At 42.3% G+C, this 14,210-nt stretch overlaps 1 protein-coding gene across 1 annotated transcript in view; it reads left to right on the top strand.

Moving 5' to 3' along the window:
• Positions 1-14,210, top strand: part of DYRK4 (dual specificity tyrosine phosphorylation regulated kinase 4) — a 42,041-nt gene that overhangs the window by 25,444 nt on the left and 2,387 nt on the right. Inside the window, exons 8-12 of the mRNA XM_033117868.1 lie at positions 1,421-1,559; positions 3,896-3,977; positions 6,463-6,635; positions 9,728-9,788; positions 12,791-12,920. Coding sequence (XP_032973759.1) covers positions 1,421-1,559; positions 3,896-3,977; positions 6,463-6,635; positions 9,728-9,788; positions 12,791-12,920 — 585 coding nt within the window. The remainder of the gene's footprint in view (positions 1-1,420; positions 1,560-3,895; positions 3,978-6,462; positions 6,636-9,727; positions 9,789-12,790; positions 12,921-14,210) is intronic.

The raw sequence follows: 14,210 nt of genomic DNA, 5'->3' as shown, positions 1-14,210 counted from the left end.
ACAGGAACAGATTTTTTAGTAAGAAAACAACGTGACTGAAATAGATTGGCATCACCTGGTTGCAGGTTGGAGATGAAAGAGTGTGCTAATTGGGAGGAAATGCTAATTTGATTACTCTTCTCTCTGAGAAGACCACCTGATGCAATTTAAATGAAACCAGAAGCCCAGAATGCATTTAGCGAGGGAGAATGATTGGAGGTGAGCTCTCAGAGGCCCAGTGTTACTGGCTGCGCTGGGCTGGTAGCTTGGTGTGCCCAGGACACCATCACTGCCGGTGAAATGCTAGGAGCTGGCTACATTTCAATCAGGAGTGAAGTTGACACTGTCGTTACCATCTCTGATGATTACAAAATCTCTACTTCCCAATATGCAGAGGTGAATTATCTTCCTTGTGGCTAAGTGGACACCAGGCTGCCTTTATTGGCCGTTAATCAAATGAACAGCTGGCATGTCGCTGTATTTAACAGCGCTCTGAGAGGTCAAGAGGAGCAGGTGTGTGGAGGGAGAAGCCAAGGCCCAGAGAGGTTGGGCAGTTGCCCAGAGACACACAGCTGGCCAGGAGGAGGCCAGTGCCAAGTCTCATATCTCCACTGTGCCCCTCAAGAGTGAATGGCTTCTAAATAAGGCAGCGTTAGATAAAGCTTGGAGATAGAAGATTGGGAGAAATAAGGAAGATGCTGATGCAGAGTAGTTTCTGGGTCCATGTCCTCTTCCCCCTCTCCTCATCTTACAGTTTGTACAGAGGGTATAAGAAAAACAAATAAGTTTTTCTTGTTAAAATTCTTTGGCATTAGTTTCCAACATTTTGTAAGCCAGCAGGTTTCATGTAACATGGCAGGTTTTTATACAATATTGCAGGCTTCTGCTTGTCTAGCAAATTTAGAATAACCTGGCAAAAGCGTGCCCTCTTCCTGAAAAGCGACAGATCGGGACCAAGCAGTCAGGCTTGCTACAGATAGGGTAGGGTGTCTCTGTTTTGCCTCAGCCCCCATGTGCCCACTCTCTTGTTCCCTTACCTGTCAGGAACCTGTCATCTTTAGACAGCCTTATCAGGCAGGGCCACAGTGGCTGCTGGGTTGAGTGACTGGTGGGCTTCCTGGCTCCCTCCCATGGGCCTGAAGAACTATGAATGTTTTAGAAGTTTGTTCCAACCTCTTAACACCCAGAGTGTAACAAAGTGATTAAATGACCTTATCACTTAAGAAATGAGGGGACATCTAAGAGGCCAGCACAGTTGAGTGTCATCCTAGAGCCACCATGAATCCTGGGAAAGTTGAGTTTACAGGACACGAAAGGCCTGCCTGCCGGTCTGACGCTCGCCTACTACCAGAGGGAGACCAGCTGGTATGGGATTGTTTGCAGGTTCAAACTCAGCATTATACTTTTTGCACTGATACACGTCCCTTTCTCTCTTTCCCAGAATCAACTTGTATGAGTTAATGAAAAATAATAAATTTCAAGGCTTCAGTCTGTCAATCATTCGGCACTTCACCCTGTCTGTGTTGAAGTGTTTGCAAATGCTCTATGTAGAGAAGATCATTCACTGCGATCTCAAGCCTGTGAGTACAACCTCTGTCCTGCCAGGGGAGCTGGTGCCCACCCCCAGAAACTGTGTGTCCCGTTCCACTCCCCAGTGGTAACGAGGCAGCATCGCGGTCAGGGCTCCAGGGTAGAAGCCAAGCAGCCAGAGGTTGTGTAGAGGAAGTGAGCTGCCGTGAAGACCCAGGAATGGGTATTGGGACAAGGGAGAGAGATGTGGTGTCACCGAGGCACACAGGGACAGGAAGGTGTGCGGGCTTTCCTATGGAATGCTTAGTGTAGGGTGTGCAGAGACCGGTGCCCTGCAGGGAGCTGGATCACTGCTGTACTACTACGTCCTCACTGTATCCACTCTACTCTGAGTCGGTCCTAGGCGGCAACAAATCTCAGACTACTCCTCCAAACGGAGCGCCCCTTCCTCACGTCTTCCTACTATTCTATATTCAGCTCTATCTTGGCACCGATTGCTTTCTGTAGGAATTGTTTCTTTATTTGTAACACCCGTGAACTGCAAGCTCCCCAAAGATCTGCAACCATGCCTTCTCACCATTTGATTCCCAGGACCCAATATTGTGCTGGACAATAGCAATGGTAGGCCGTCAGTGCGTAAATGCTTGTTAGGTGCAAATGTGAGGAACACAGAGAGGGAGCTAGAGAAGAGGCATGTAAGTGTGAAGATACAGGATCGGGCTGGTTCCAAAAACAGCCTGACTCTCACAGATACATAAATATCCCTTAACTTTTCCTCGTTCCTTTCTCCTTACAGCCAAAATGGCTATTAAAAACAAAACAAAACAAAACAAAATAAAACAAAACAAAAAATCTGTCACTCATTGGGTAAATTTGTGATGTTTTTACAATTAAAGATTGTTAAGATAGAGACGTTTCCTCAGGGCTGCCTGGTGGAGCCTCATCAGGATGGTGGCCTTGATGTATTCTCCGCCACATCCAACTTCCTAATCAGCTTTGCAGCTCCAAAAGGTCACAGTGACTAGCATCTTTGGGCTTAGGGGACTCACTCTCACCCAGGAAATTCACAAGACACTTAGTAGCCAACATATCAGATAATAGGTTCCTTGAGAAATAGCTCAGGTAGATTGGAATATATGTGCCCAATAGGGACGTCTACACGTCCCTATAACCAGGAGAATGTTTAATGAGTGTGGATTCAAGAATTGGAGTTATTCTTATGGACTTCATGGTTAGTATCAATGAGCTGTGATGGCCTGGCACATCCGTCACCTCTATAGAGTGAGTTCTACCAATAGATGGGAAGGCCAGTCTCACCTAGTTAAGGAGCCTTCCCACTGGGCTAGAGACACACTAGAAAGTCTTGTCTTTTAAAGAAAGACTTGCTGATCATACTGTGTCAGTTAACACAAATACTCTTTAGAAAAGGTACTGTGGACTAAATTTGTACTTTTTTAGTTTTGGTGTCAGAGGTTTCGGACCAGGCCTGTTATGCCATATCTAGAATGTTAAGGGAATTCGGAAAGCAATCAATTCATCTGATATTCACGATAATCAGTTCATCTTGTATTCAGATCCTTGAAAACACGATTAGGACTAATCTTCCAGACCTACGTACCATATTTCCCCAAAAATAAGACCTAGCCGGACCATCAGTTCTAATACATCTTTTGGAGCAAAAATTAATATAAGACCCGGTATTATATTACATTATATTAATTATATTATATTATATTTATATTATAAAGACCTGGTCTTATATTAAAATAAGACTGAGTCTTATATTAATTTTTGCTCCATAAGGTGCATTAGAGCTGATGGTCCAGCTAGGTCTTATTTTCAGGGAAACACAGTAGTATACTCTCATCTTGGGAGGAGAGCCCAGGACCTCTGCCTCCTTCTGCATGACTACTGGAACTTCTGTTTTCTTATTTCCCCAAATTCAGTGTGAAAACCACAAATTCGAATCAAATCATTGCCCTTTTTTGTGTTCTCTACTGTCATAGCAGTGTGTTGGTGGGGCGCTTATCACATATCACTGTCAGTGATATGTTTAAGGCCTTATGTAAGGAAGGCATAAGACCAGATGCCAAGGAGATAAAATAAACCCACAATCTATATGGGAAAAGAGACAAAATATATGCAAAAAAAAAAAAAATACTGCAAGTCAGCAAATACTGGATCCAAATAAGAAGTACAAACCACAAGTCAAACGGGAAGTCAGAGGAGGGGAAGAAGAGTGGGATCTGGAGAAGATGTAGGTGGAGTCCTCCATGAGGCAGTTGAATTTTGGACTGGGTCATGGAGGATGGCAGACATTTGGGTCAATAGAGAGCCTAGCACAGCATTATTAAAACGGATCGTATGTCCTCCTTCTTCTCTCTAGGAGAATATCGTGTTATACCAGAAGGGCCAAGTCTCTGTTAAAGTTATTGACTTCGGATCAAGCTGTTATGAACATCAGAAAGGTAGGCCCCATTCCTGTCTCTTTGTCTGAGTTTCCCTATTGTGATTTCTTTCCCTTGCTGAAACAAATTCTATACGCATGAGGTCACCTAGGTTCTAGGCTGGGCTCAGCCATAATAATTGCTCGTATAGATTTTGAACAAGGTGCTTCACTTCTGTGGGCCTAACTTTCCTCATCTGTAAATGAGACAGTTGGACTCAAATACTGCAAGGATCCTTTGCAGTTCTCATTTCTGTGGATTTGGAGTTACCCAAGAGCGTTGGGTCCCAAATCTAATAAAATTAACTAGATCAGAATCACTGGTGGCCTCTGAAAAATTATAGCTTCCAGCGGCCTCACCCCAAATATATCAAATCTAAATTTCTGGGGGAGTACCCAGGAGTCTGCACTTTAGAAAATATAGCCATTCTAAAGTTTGGGTTTCTCTACGTTTTTACTTTCTTCAAGCTAGAATCCATAAAGCAGACCTAGAGTATATTTGTACAACTTTTTCTGAACTTGATTTAATAGTCCCTTCTTTTGGCTTTTATCAAATTTGATGTTAATTAAGAGTATGTACCACTCAACAAACATTTATTGAGTATCTGCTGTGTGTCAATCACTCTCCTGGGTACAGGAACAACAACAACAAAAATGAACATTGCCTGTCCTCAGGTTGCTTACAGTCCAATGGAAGAGACCTAAAGATAAAAAGGTAGCACGATAGGTGCAGTCATCAGAGACATATACAGATTGTGTTAAGGGCACACAAAGGAGGGGCTTTGGGTGGCTTCATGGTGGCAGGGGTGTCAGAGGAAGCCTCTTGAGGTTGAAGAAATGACTACTAGATGGATGTGTTTGAATATTCTGCAGCAGCACTTTTGAAGGCGTATGTCCTTTGTCGTTTGTGTATGGATCCCATAAGAAATGCCAGCCAGAAAGCAGTATGCCTCTCACAAAGAACGCATATGCTTACTCTCCTCAGATAGGAAAGCTGTGTACCCTCTTAGTTACCACTTATCGTGGCTGGCAGGATGCTCAAAACTGAATTTGTAATTATTTTATCCTTAGTTTCTGATAGCCATTTCCCCCTTTATATATTGTTTTTCTGACTCCTCTTTATCTTTAGTTTAACCATGAGATCGTATAGAGTATGAGTACTAGATTCAAACTGCCTGGGTTTTCAAATCCCAGCTTTGCCACTTATAGATAAGTGACTTTTACAATCCGTATGCCTCAGTTTCCTCATTTGAAAATGGAGACAATAATGGTGGCTACTTCATAAGGTTGTTGTAAGAACTGGAAGAGTTCTTCTGTGTAAAGCACTTGGAATAGTGCCTGGCACATGTGAAGTATTATGTAAGTATCTGTTAAGTCCAGTTGTTAAAACTACCCTGCACATATGTACTTTGATCGCAAAGTGCCTCGAATCCATTTTGGAAGCAGGCAAGATATAAAAGTCACTTTTATTAAATCTTCATTTTGTCTATAATCACAAAATTATTACATCCTTACTATAACCAAGTCAAACACAGAGAAGGAATTACGGAATCCTGTCTCACCCCATCCAGGGAGCCACCAGTAATAGCCTAGGGAGACAGTTAAAATGTCCCATCTCCCTGACCTGTCTCCTCAGCTATAAAATCTAGGCTCCTTACAATACTATCTTCTATACAGCCTCATCTGCTGAGATTTCACTGAGCTTTTCTTTTTATACTTTACATTGTACAACACAAGCACATAATATATAGAACATACATTTTTAAACTACGCACTTTGTATTCCTCTTTGCCAGTCCTGATATGCTTCGTCTCTTGCCAAATCACAATACTTGCAGAAGATGTCTACCTAAAATTAATCTGACAGTTTGGAAACTTAGCTTTATTTTAGTCTTATGTCTCCCCCCTTTTAAAGCTTAGCTGACTAAAATTTATTTCCCTAGAACAATGACTACTTTAGAGTTCTTTTTTAAATAATTGTTTTATTGTTCAATTACAGTTGACATACAATATTAGGTTAGTTTCAGGTGTACAACATAGTGATTAGGCATTTATATAACTTACGAAGTGATCACCCCAATAAGTCTAGTACTCCTCTGACACCATACATAGTTATTGCCATATTATTGACTGTGTTCCCTGTGCTGTACTTTACATCCCCGTGACTATGTTGTAACGACCAGCTTAATCCCTTCACCTTTTTCACCCACTCCCACACAACGCCCCTCCCAGCTGGCAACCATCAAAATGTTCTCGGTATCGCTGAGCTCTTTGGCGATAAAAGTGAGGATAATAACACCACCATGCTAATCGGGTTGCTGTGAGCATCTGATGAGATTAGGTAGTGATGTGACTCCTAGGTGCTGTTCAGCTGGACTTCTGGCTCTGCGAGGAGGTGTGGGGAGTCTTCATTATTATTTACCCTCATCCGAGATGACGGTATCCTGAAGAAGGATGCTCCGGAGAGAAGGTTTTGCCACGGGAGGTTTCTCTTCCTTTTCCTCTCAGTGTACAGGTACATCCAAAGCCGGTTCTACCGCTCCCCAGAGGTGATTCTGGGCCGTCCTTACAACATGGCCATTGACATGTGGAGCCTGGGCTGCATCCTGGCGGAGCTGTACACAGGCACCCCTCTGTTCCCCGGGGAGAATGAAGCGGAGCAGCTGGCCTGCATCATGGAGGTGAGAGCAGGCCTGGCCGCCCTCGGCAGGCCCACACGCTGCAAGGCAACCAGCTGTCACTCTCCGAAGCAGGGTTGTGTCAGACTCACTGTTCCGCAGTGGGCTGCATACTTTTTGTTTGGGGGTGGATGTTCCCTAAGAGTATTTTTGAAATTTATGTATCCCTTTGTACACTTTTAAGTTGACATCTAACATTTTTATCATAAATAATTGCAAAAAATGTAATTTTCAGCATGTTGTGAATAGTCACATTCTAAAATAAAACGATTATACCAGTTTTTACAATATATATTCAAAATAATCTAAAACCAATGTGACATGACACCCATCAAAACCTATGTATTGTTGTCATTAGTCATTCATTATCTTAGCTTTCTGGGAAGAGTATCTCCCAATAAAAAGGATTTACTAAGACTTATCATATGGTCATTTATTACACCTATTATTCTTTTTGTTTGTTTTTGTTTTCTGTTCAGATTTTATTTTAAATCTTATTCAAATTGCCAGTACTACAAAAGGGTAGACAATATTTTTTTATCTTTTTTTATTTTTATTAGTTTCAGGTGCACAAAACAAAGTAATAGCTAGATATTTATCATTGATATCCCTTACACTGTGTCAACCCCGCTCTCCCCATCTACTAACCCTCTGACATCGCACACAGCTAATACATTTTCACTGTCTCTATTCCTAATGCTGTACTCCACTTCTTGTAACTATATATATATATATACACATATATATATGTGTATATATATATGTATGTGTATATATATATATATATATATATATATATATATATATATATATACAAACTTGTAGTTGACATTCATTATTGTTCAGCTTCAGCTTCAGGTGTGCAGTGCAGTGATCAGGCATCTACATCTTCCCTGAGGTGGTCTCCCTAATGAGACAAGTGTCCATCGGATACCCTACAAAATCTTTACAACATTATTGATTACATTCCCCAAATTAACTTTCGTAACCCCGTGGCCATCTTGTGGTTACTGACTGTTTTCTAATCCCCTCACCTTCCCCCTTATCCCCACCCCGCCTCCCATCTAGCAACCCTCAGTTTTTCCTCTATGTATCCAAAACTGTTTCTATTAGCTCACTCACTTATTCTTTTCTTTAGATTCCACATATAAGTGAGATCATATGGTATTTGTCTTTCTCTGTCTGACTTACTTCACTTAACATAATGTTCTCTAGGTCCATCCATGTTGTTGCAAATGGTAAGATTTCTTTCTTCTTTATGGCTGCGTAATACTCCATTGTATAAATGTACCACAGTTTCTTAATCCAGTCATCTACTGATGGGCATTTCGGTTGTTTCCATGTCTTGGCTATTGTGTATAGTGCTGCAATAAACGTAGGAGTGCATAAAGATTTTTGAATTAGAGTTTTGCATTTCTCCGGATAGATACCTAGGAGTGGAATTGCTGGATCATAAGGTAGTTCCATTTTCAGATTTTTGAGATACCTTCATACCGTTTTCCATAGTGGCTGCACCAATCTGCAATCCCACCAACAGTGCACAAGCGTTCCCTTTTCCCACATCCTCGTCAGGACTTGTTGTTTGTTGATTTATTGATGATAGCCATTATGCCTGGGGTGAGGTGGTATCTCATTGTGGTTTTTATTTGCATTTCTCTGATGGTTAGTGAGGTTGAGCATTTTTTCATATGTCTGTTTGCCATCTGCATGTCCTTTTTAGAAAAATGCCTCTTCATGTCTTCTGCCAATTTTTTAATATGGTTGTTTGTTTTTTTGGAGTTGAGTTGAGTGAGTGTTTTACCTATTATTCTTTTACCTTGAAGCGATCTTGTTACGGAGCTAAATTAGACAAAACAGGAGAAAATAACCCTAAAAAATTTGGAAATTTCACATTTAAGGAATTTTCCAGTGAACAAAGAGATTTGACTGGGAACAAAGATGTACTCTATCCATCCATCCATCCATCCATCCATCCATCCATCCATCCATCATCTGTCTATCATCCTCTATAGCAAATCTCTATTTTCTAGATGTCTCAAAGTTACAGATGGTCAGAGAGACACACACACCTTTGAGACTTATTAAATATAGATAGATAGTTTCATGTCATTATTATAGGTTGAAACTAATAATAAACTGTTAAAATACGTTAGGTAATAGTAATTATAAGTGATAGCTATAGTGGAATGAACATTGGCCTGAGAATCAGTAAACTTAGAGTCTAGTCCTGGCTCTTTCTCACTGGCAACTTCCTGTTCTAGACTTCTATAAGTTGAGTGGATCAGCAGAGATGGCTTCTAGGTTGATGATGGATGATTTAATGAAGCAACTCTGAGCTATTCCTGGTTTCGATACCAAGAATGAGAGTGAGGAGAATGGGATCTGGATTGAGGTGCCTACTGCCCCAGATTCAGCTTCCTCCTGACCTCAGTGTCACTGGAGCTGAGGAGCCAGAGGGCAGAGTCATTCATGCCACAGCCCTAAGCCCTCACCACAGCCACAGTGTCCCTGGGCCCTCTCCCAGGATTCCTTGGACTCCCCATGATCCAGATACAGCTGGGAACCCAGCTGATAGTTTAGGTGATCCAGGGCTAAGGGTGACACCTGTAATTTCTCTATCTCTGTGCACCCTATAGATCACAATGGGGAAGGGTAAACACGTAGGTGCTACACTTTTCAAGTAGATATTTTGTCATCATGCAGGTGGTCTGATACCCACACAGTGATTTCCATCTTGTGCTTTCCTCCTTTCCCCGTGCTCTGAGCCAGGATATCACATTCCTTAATTCAGGGATCGTCCGCATGGACACTGGTTTATTCATGCTGGCAGTGAGATCTGGCCGCCATCAAGACTACCTATCTCTCATGGGTGCTGATGCTTAGTTAGAGTTCCATGACTGGTGTTGACAGCCTCAGATTAGGAGTCGAAAGACCTGGGCTCTGGGCCTGCTCTGCCACTGACTTGATGTGGTCTCTGAATATCCCTTGGTCTTTATCTGTATAAGGCAAAGTTTAGTCAAAGTCCCACTCAGCTCTAATGGTCTTTGAATGTGTGACTCCACAAGAGTGAACCAATTGCATTTTACTTGTTGCAGGTGCTGGGCCTGCCACCAACCCAGTTCATTCAGACGTCCTCCAGGAGACAGACATTCTTTGGTAAGTTCCCAACGCTAATTCTCTTTTTCCCATTGTGGCTGATAAGCTGTCATTAGGCCTTGAAGACATCTCCCGTACCCCAGCCCCATTTAGTGCTCTTCCCCTTGTCCCATCCCAAAGGATAAGCTTCTAAGGGCACGATGCACCAAAAAGATGAAGTCAGTCCTAAATCTAAAATCCCCTTGAAAACCACGAGAAACTAAGGGAGTCCCATGTAGAAAAAAGCCATAGTGGCCCAAAGGTCAGTCAAGTGGAGTGAAGCCAGACATGAGGGAAAGGGGACTCCATAGACAGGAGCTCCATGACACCTGGAACGACATTTCTGACCAGCCATTGTCATCAGCCACGGTCATACAAACTGTGGAATCCCAGTCATTCCTAACCCTCCCACCTCTTATTTTCACCTGAGAATGGCCTCAAAATGGGAAGGCAAATCACATAATTTCTCTCTATAACTTGCCCCATCAATAGGAGAATCAAAACCACCCTCGTGGGGTGGCATCCTGGTCAAAAGCATTTCAGACATATTGGTGCTCAGTCAGTATGTACTGGCTCAGCCATGTGGGGGTTAAAATGTAGACTATTTCTGTATCATTTGGTAAAATGCCACAGCCATAAGCCCTCGCCACAGCCACAGCTCCCTGGTCCTTCTCCCAGGACGCCGTGGACTCCCCACCATCCAGAAACTAAAAGTTTGAGGTCTGGCAAGTGGAGTACTTCCATGATCCTACTTTATTGCCACGGTTGTCATCCATTCTAATAGGTCAGTCCCATGCCATTCCAATGGTAAAATCTTGTAAACGTCACCTTGTAGTCATGGCTGAAGCTTTGAAGACCTTGCCTCTGAGGACTCTCAGTGTCCTGGTAGCCTTAGAATGGTGCCCACACATTAGCTAACCCTTCTTCCAGAGCTGTCGGATGGCAGGCAGAAGACCTGGCTGACTCGCTCTATTACTTATCCATGGAGCAATGGAATTAGTCTTTTGATCCAAATTGGTCTTTTGGCTTTCGAAGGATTAGGGAAAGAGAGTAGAGATATTGGTGTTCCCTCCTGCTCATCAAAGACATTGTGGGAAGAGCCACATCTTAAGCCTATGACATTGAACTCAGTGGAGTGGAGAGTAAGGTTGGTGGGTGGAGACTGAAAGGAAGGGAATAGAGGGCATCTTGGTGAAAGGGTCCCAAAGACATCTGCATGTGAAAGACATATGCATGTCCATTTTATAGAGTATCCAATTTTTACCATCAGCACTAGGCTTTAGAATGGTGATGTAGTTTTGGTAGCAACATCGACATGTCGTCACTTCTTGCATAAGAAAGGACCATATTGGGAGCTGCATCCTCTTCAGTGTTTCCCTAACTTTATCTGACTATAAGGATCACTTGGATACTTGGCAATAATGATAATTCTCACGCTCTTCCTGTATAACCTACGATATAGAAGGTTTGAGGTGGGACTCAGGAATCTATGTTTTTAACAATAGCTCCTTGTGATTCTTATGATAAAGTGAGTTTGGGAAACACTGTGTTGATTTCAGTTCTTGGCTCTCCCTTCCCCAGGTTTGAGTTGCCAACAACTCCTCAACTCTCAGCCACCCCTCAAAAATACCCCTAATTAGCAGCAAAATGATGTTGCCTCAAAGGTAGTAGTAAGATACGTAGGTGCTCCACGCAGCAAGAAGGAGATGGAGACAATAGTTGGGGAGCATCAGAGGGGTGAGGAAAACTTGTATAAGAAAGTGAATTACGTAATGATGACTTTAGGAGCCATGTTATGTATAAGCCTGTGAGCTGGATTCTTCTTTGGTCATTTGTCAAAAGAGCAACACATAGGATAAGGTGGGGGCATCCAAATGGAGATTTGCATGAGTTCACAGGACCTATGCCTTATGTCATGCCTCTAACCCTTATCCATATAAATACATAGATACACGTGTGTGTATATACACACGTACACATGTGCACATTACTGGTCTCTTCTGGGAATTCAGTAAAAGCAGATGTTCTTTCGGAGGCCCTGCAAATTGCATTAATTACAAAAGTAAAGGAAGCACTACCTTATGCACCTTCCAGAAGGTCTGTCACATGAACCCCACTGAGTTTTTGTGAGAATTCAGTTTGATGTGTAAATTGTGTGTGTGTCTGTGTGTGTGTATACATAGCCACCCAATTTACATGCAGATTTACAAGGTGTGAGCATGAGTGGTCAACTTTTCTGAACATAACACCAGAATCTAGGTGTCCAAATGGCTGGTCTCACCTTCACAGCATCACAGACAGCATCCTTGGAAAGCCTCTGAAGCTGTCTTCAGGGCTTCTTTTCAGGCATCACAAATCACCCTTTGGTGAGGGCTTTACTTGTGGAAATGGCTGAAGAAAGTCACTTTAAGCTGTGTCTTAAGGAACCAATCAAATTTAATTTCCAATTTTGGACAAAATTTTGACATGATTCTAAAGAAGTAATGAGATTAATTAGCTTATGTGGCTTGTAAATGGTCTCTGAAAACTAATCATTCTCCTAAAATGAATTTTAGGATGTACCAAATTCTCACTTACTGGGTTAGTGGGGAAGGAGCAAGGACATAGGTAATCCAAGAATGGACAATATCCTTTTTGTTCAGAGCTGAATGTTTTCGTCACTTCCTATTTATTATTATTATTAGTAGTAGTATTAATCATTATCATTATTATTTTACCTTGATATGACACCATTTAAACCATTTGATTGATTCGGGTGGAGGCAGTGGGGAGGAGTCCCAAAACATACTGAACAGCAGGGAAATTGTTTGTAAACGTTAGTTGCATTTATTGGATAACCTACGAGTGCTTATTTCAAACTGCCTGAGACTGTTGGGTGTGTTTGCATGGAGGGGGCAGTGTAGTACCGTGAGTGAGAGAGCTGCAGAGACCACTTCAAGACGCAGCATGCTTGAATGAACAGCTGTGATAGGCCCAATGAATATTACACCTGGAACTAAACACAGAATGTTGTATCTCTAAAGATTCCAAAGGTTTTCCTAAAAACATAACCAGCAACAGGGGGAAAAAAAGATACCCGGATTCCAAGGATCTCACGATGGTGCTGAAAACCTACGACTCTAGCTTCCTGGACTTTCTCAGAAGGTGTTTGGTGTGAGTTTGTCGGGGTGTCTTTGTCTCTGATTTTCCTGTACATACTGTACTTTCCCACATGTTTGCTGGTGAAAATCTGGGGCCAGGAGACAGTTATAAAAACAATAATAAATCCTGACCGTAGAGCTTTAGAGTCTACAAAACGCTTCCCCATCTGTTGCCTGATCAGTCTGCTCTCTCCCTTCCTGTGTGATTATCAGGGCAGATGATTTGATCTATTTTGAGATATGAAGGCTGAAGCTCAAAGAGATTGAGTGACTTGCCCTGGATTACAGTGTGTGGGTAGAGTGCCTTCTCCGTGGCCTCCAGCTGCCTGGCAGTGAGGTTGTAGGCAAGTTTTTAATGTCTTCTGCTTCATCAACTGAAGCCAACCTCTGCCACATGCCAGTTGTAACTGTTTGCACACACACCCAGTGTATGGTTTCAGGGTCCCTCCCAATTCCCCTGTGGTTTAGAGCCTAAATCCTTTTGTATTAGGGAAGGAAAAGGGTGACCTATAAATCATGTATTATGTACAACTTTTTAGAATCTACATGCATATTTTAAATCTTAGAAATTAGGTTCTGTACTTCAGTCAAGTCATAGTAAAAAAAAATGGGACAGCACATAACACACCAGGAACAGTCCCTAGTTTAGAAGGTGTTTGGAAAATGTAAGCTATTGTCACTTTTTAAAGAGGTTTTGCCAGTCTCTCTCCACCAAGTGGTAAATGGAGTAGCTGCATGATATTTGGCAAGTGATTGTCTGTCTCTTGGCCTCAGTTTTCTTTCTATAAATGGGGGTATTCCTAAGGTCCGTTCCAGTGATATCCGTCCCATAATTGTTCAGTATTGTAGAACACCATATCTTTATGTTCTGTCATCCTTCCAGAGTGTTGGAGTCGTTTTAGCAAAACACTCTTCTGGCAATTGTGCACTCTGGAATTTAGGTACTGGCTCAGAGGATAAGCCATCAGGTACTGCTGGAAGTTTTCTCATCTTGGGGGTCATGCTATTCATCCGAGAAACAGACTTAGAGAAGGATCCTGTAGTTCCATGACCCACCCCAACCTCTTGCTGAGGCTACATAATGAATGTGCATTAACAAGTAATCGAAACTAACTCCTGAGACAAAAGTGATTTATCCAGAAACCCCAACTATCCAGAACACAGCTCAGAACCAAGAAAGAAATTGTTTTCTTATTTAGTGCAAAAGGCTGATTGCCCACAACTTGCAAGCAGCAGTCCAGCTAATGGGGCCTGTTACTTTATCACTCCGTATTTTGCTAATGAGCAAATCTGGGAATGAGAG

Source organism: Rhinolophus ferrumequinum, chromosome 10 (genome assembly GCF_004115265.2).
Source record: "Rhinolophus ferrumequinum isolate MPI-CBG mRhiFer1 chromosome 10, mRhiFer1_v1.p, whole genome shotgun sequence".
NCBI classification, from domain to species: domain Eukaryota; kingdom Metazoa; phylum Chordata; class Mammalia; order Chiroptera; family Rhinolophidae; genus Rhinolophus; species Rhinolophus ferrumequinum.
The sequence above is the reverse complement of the archived record's forward strand: the minus strand, read 5'-3'. Positions and strand labels throughout refer to the sequence as shown.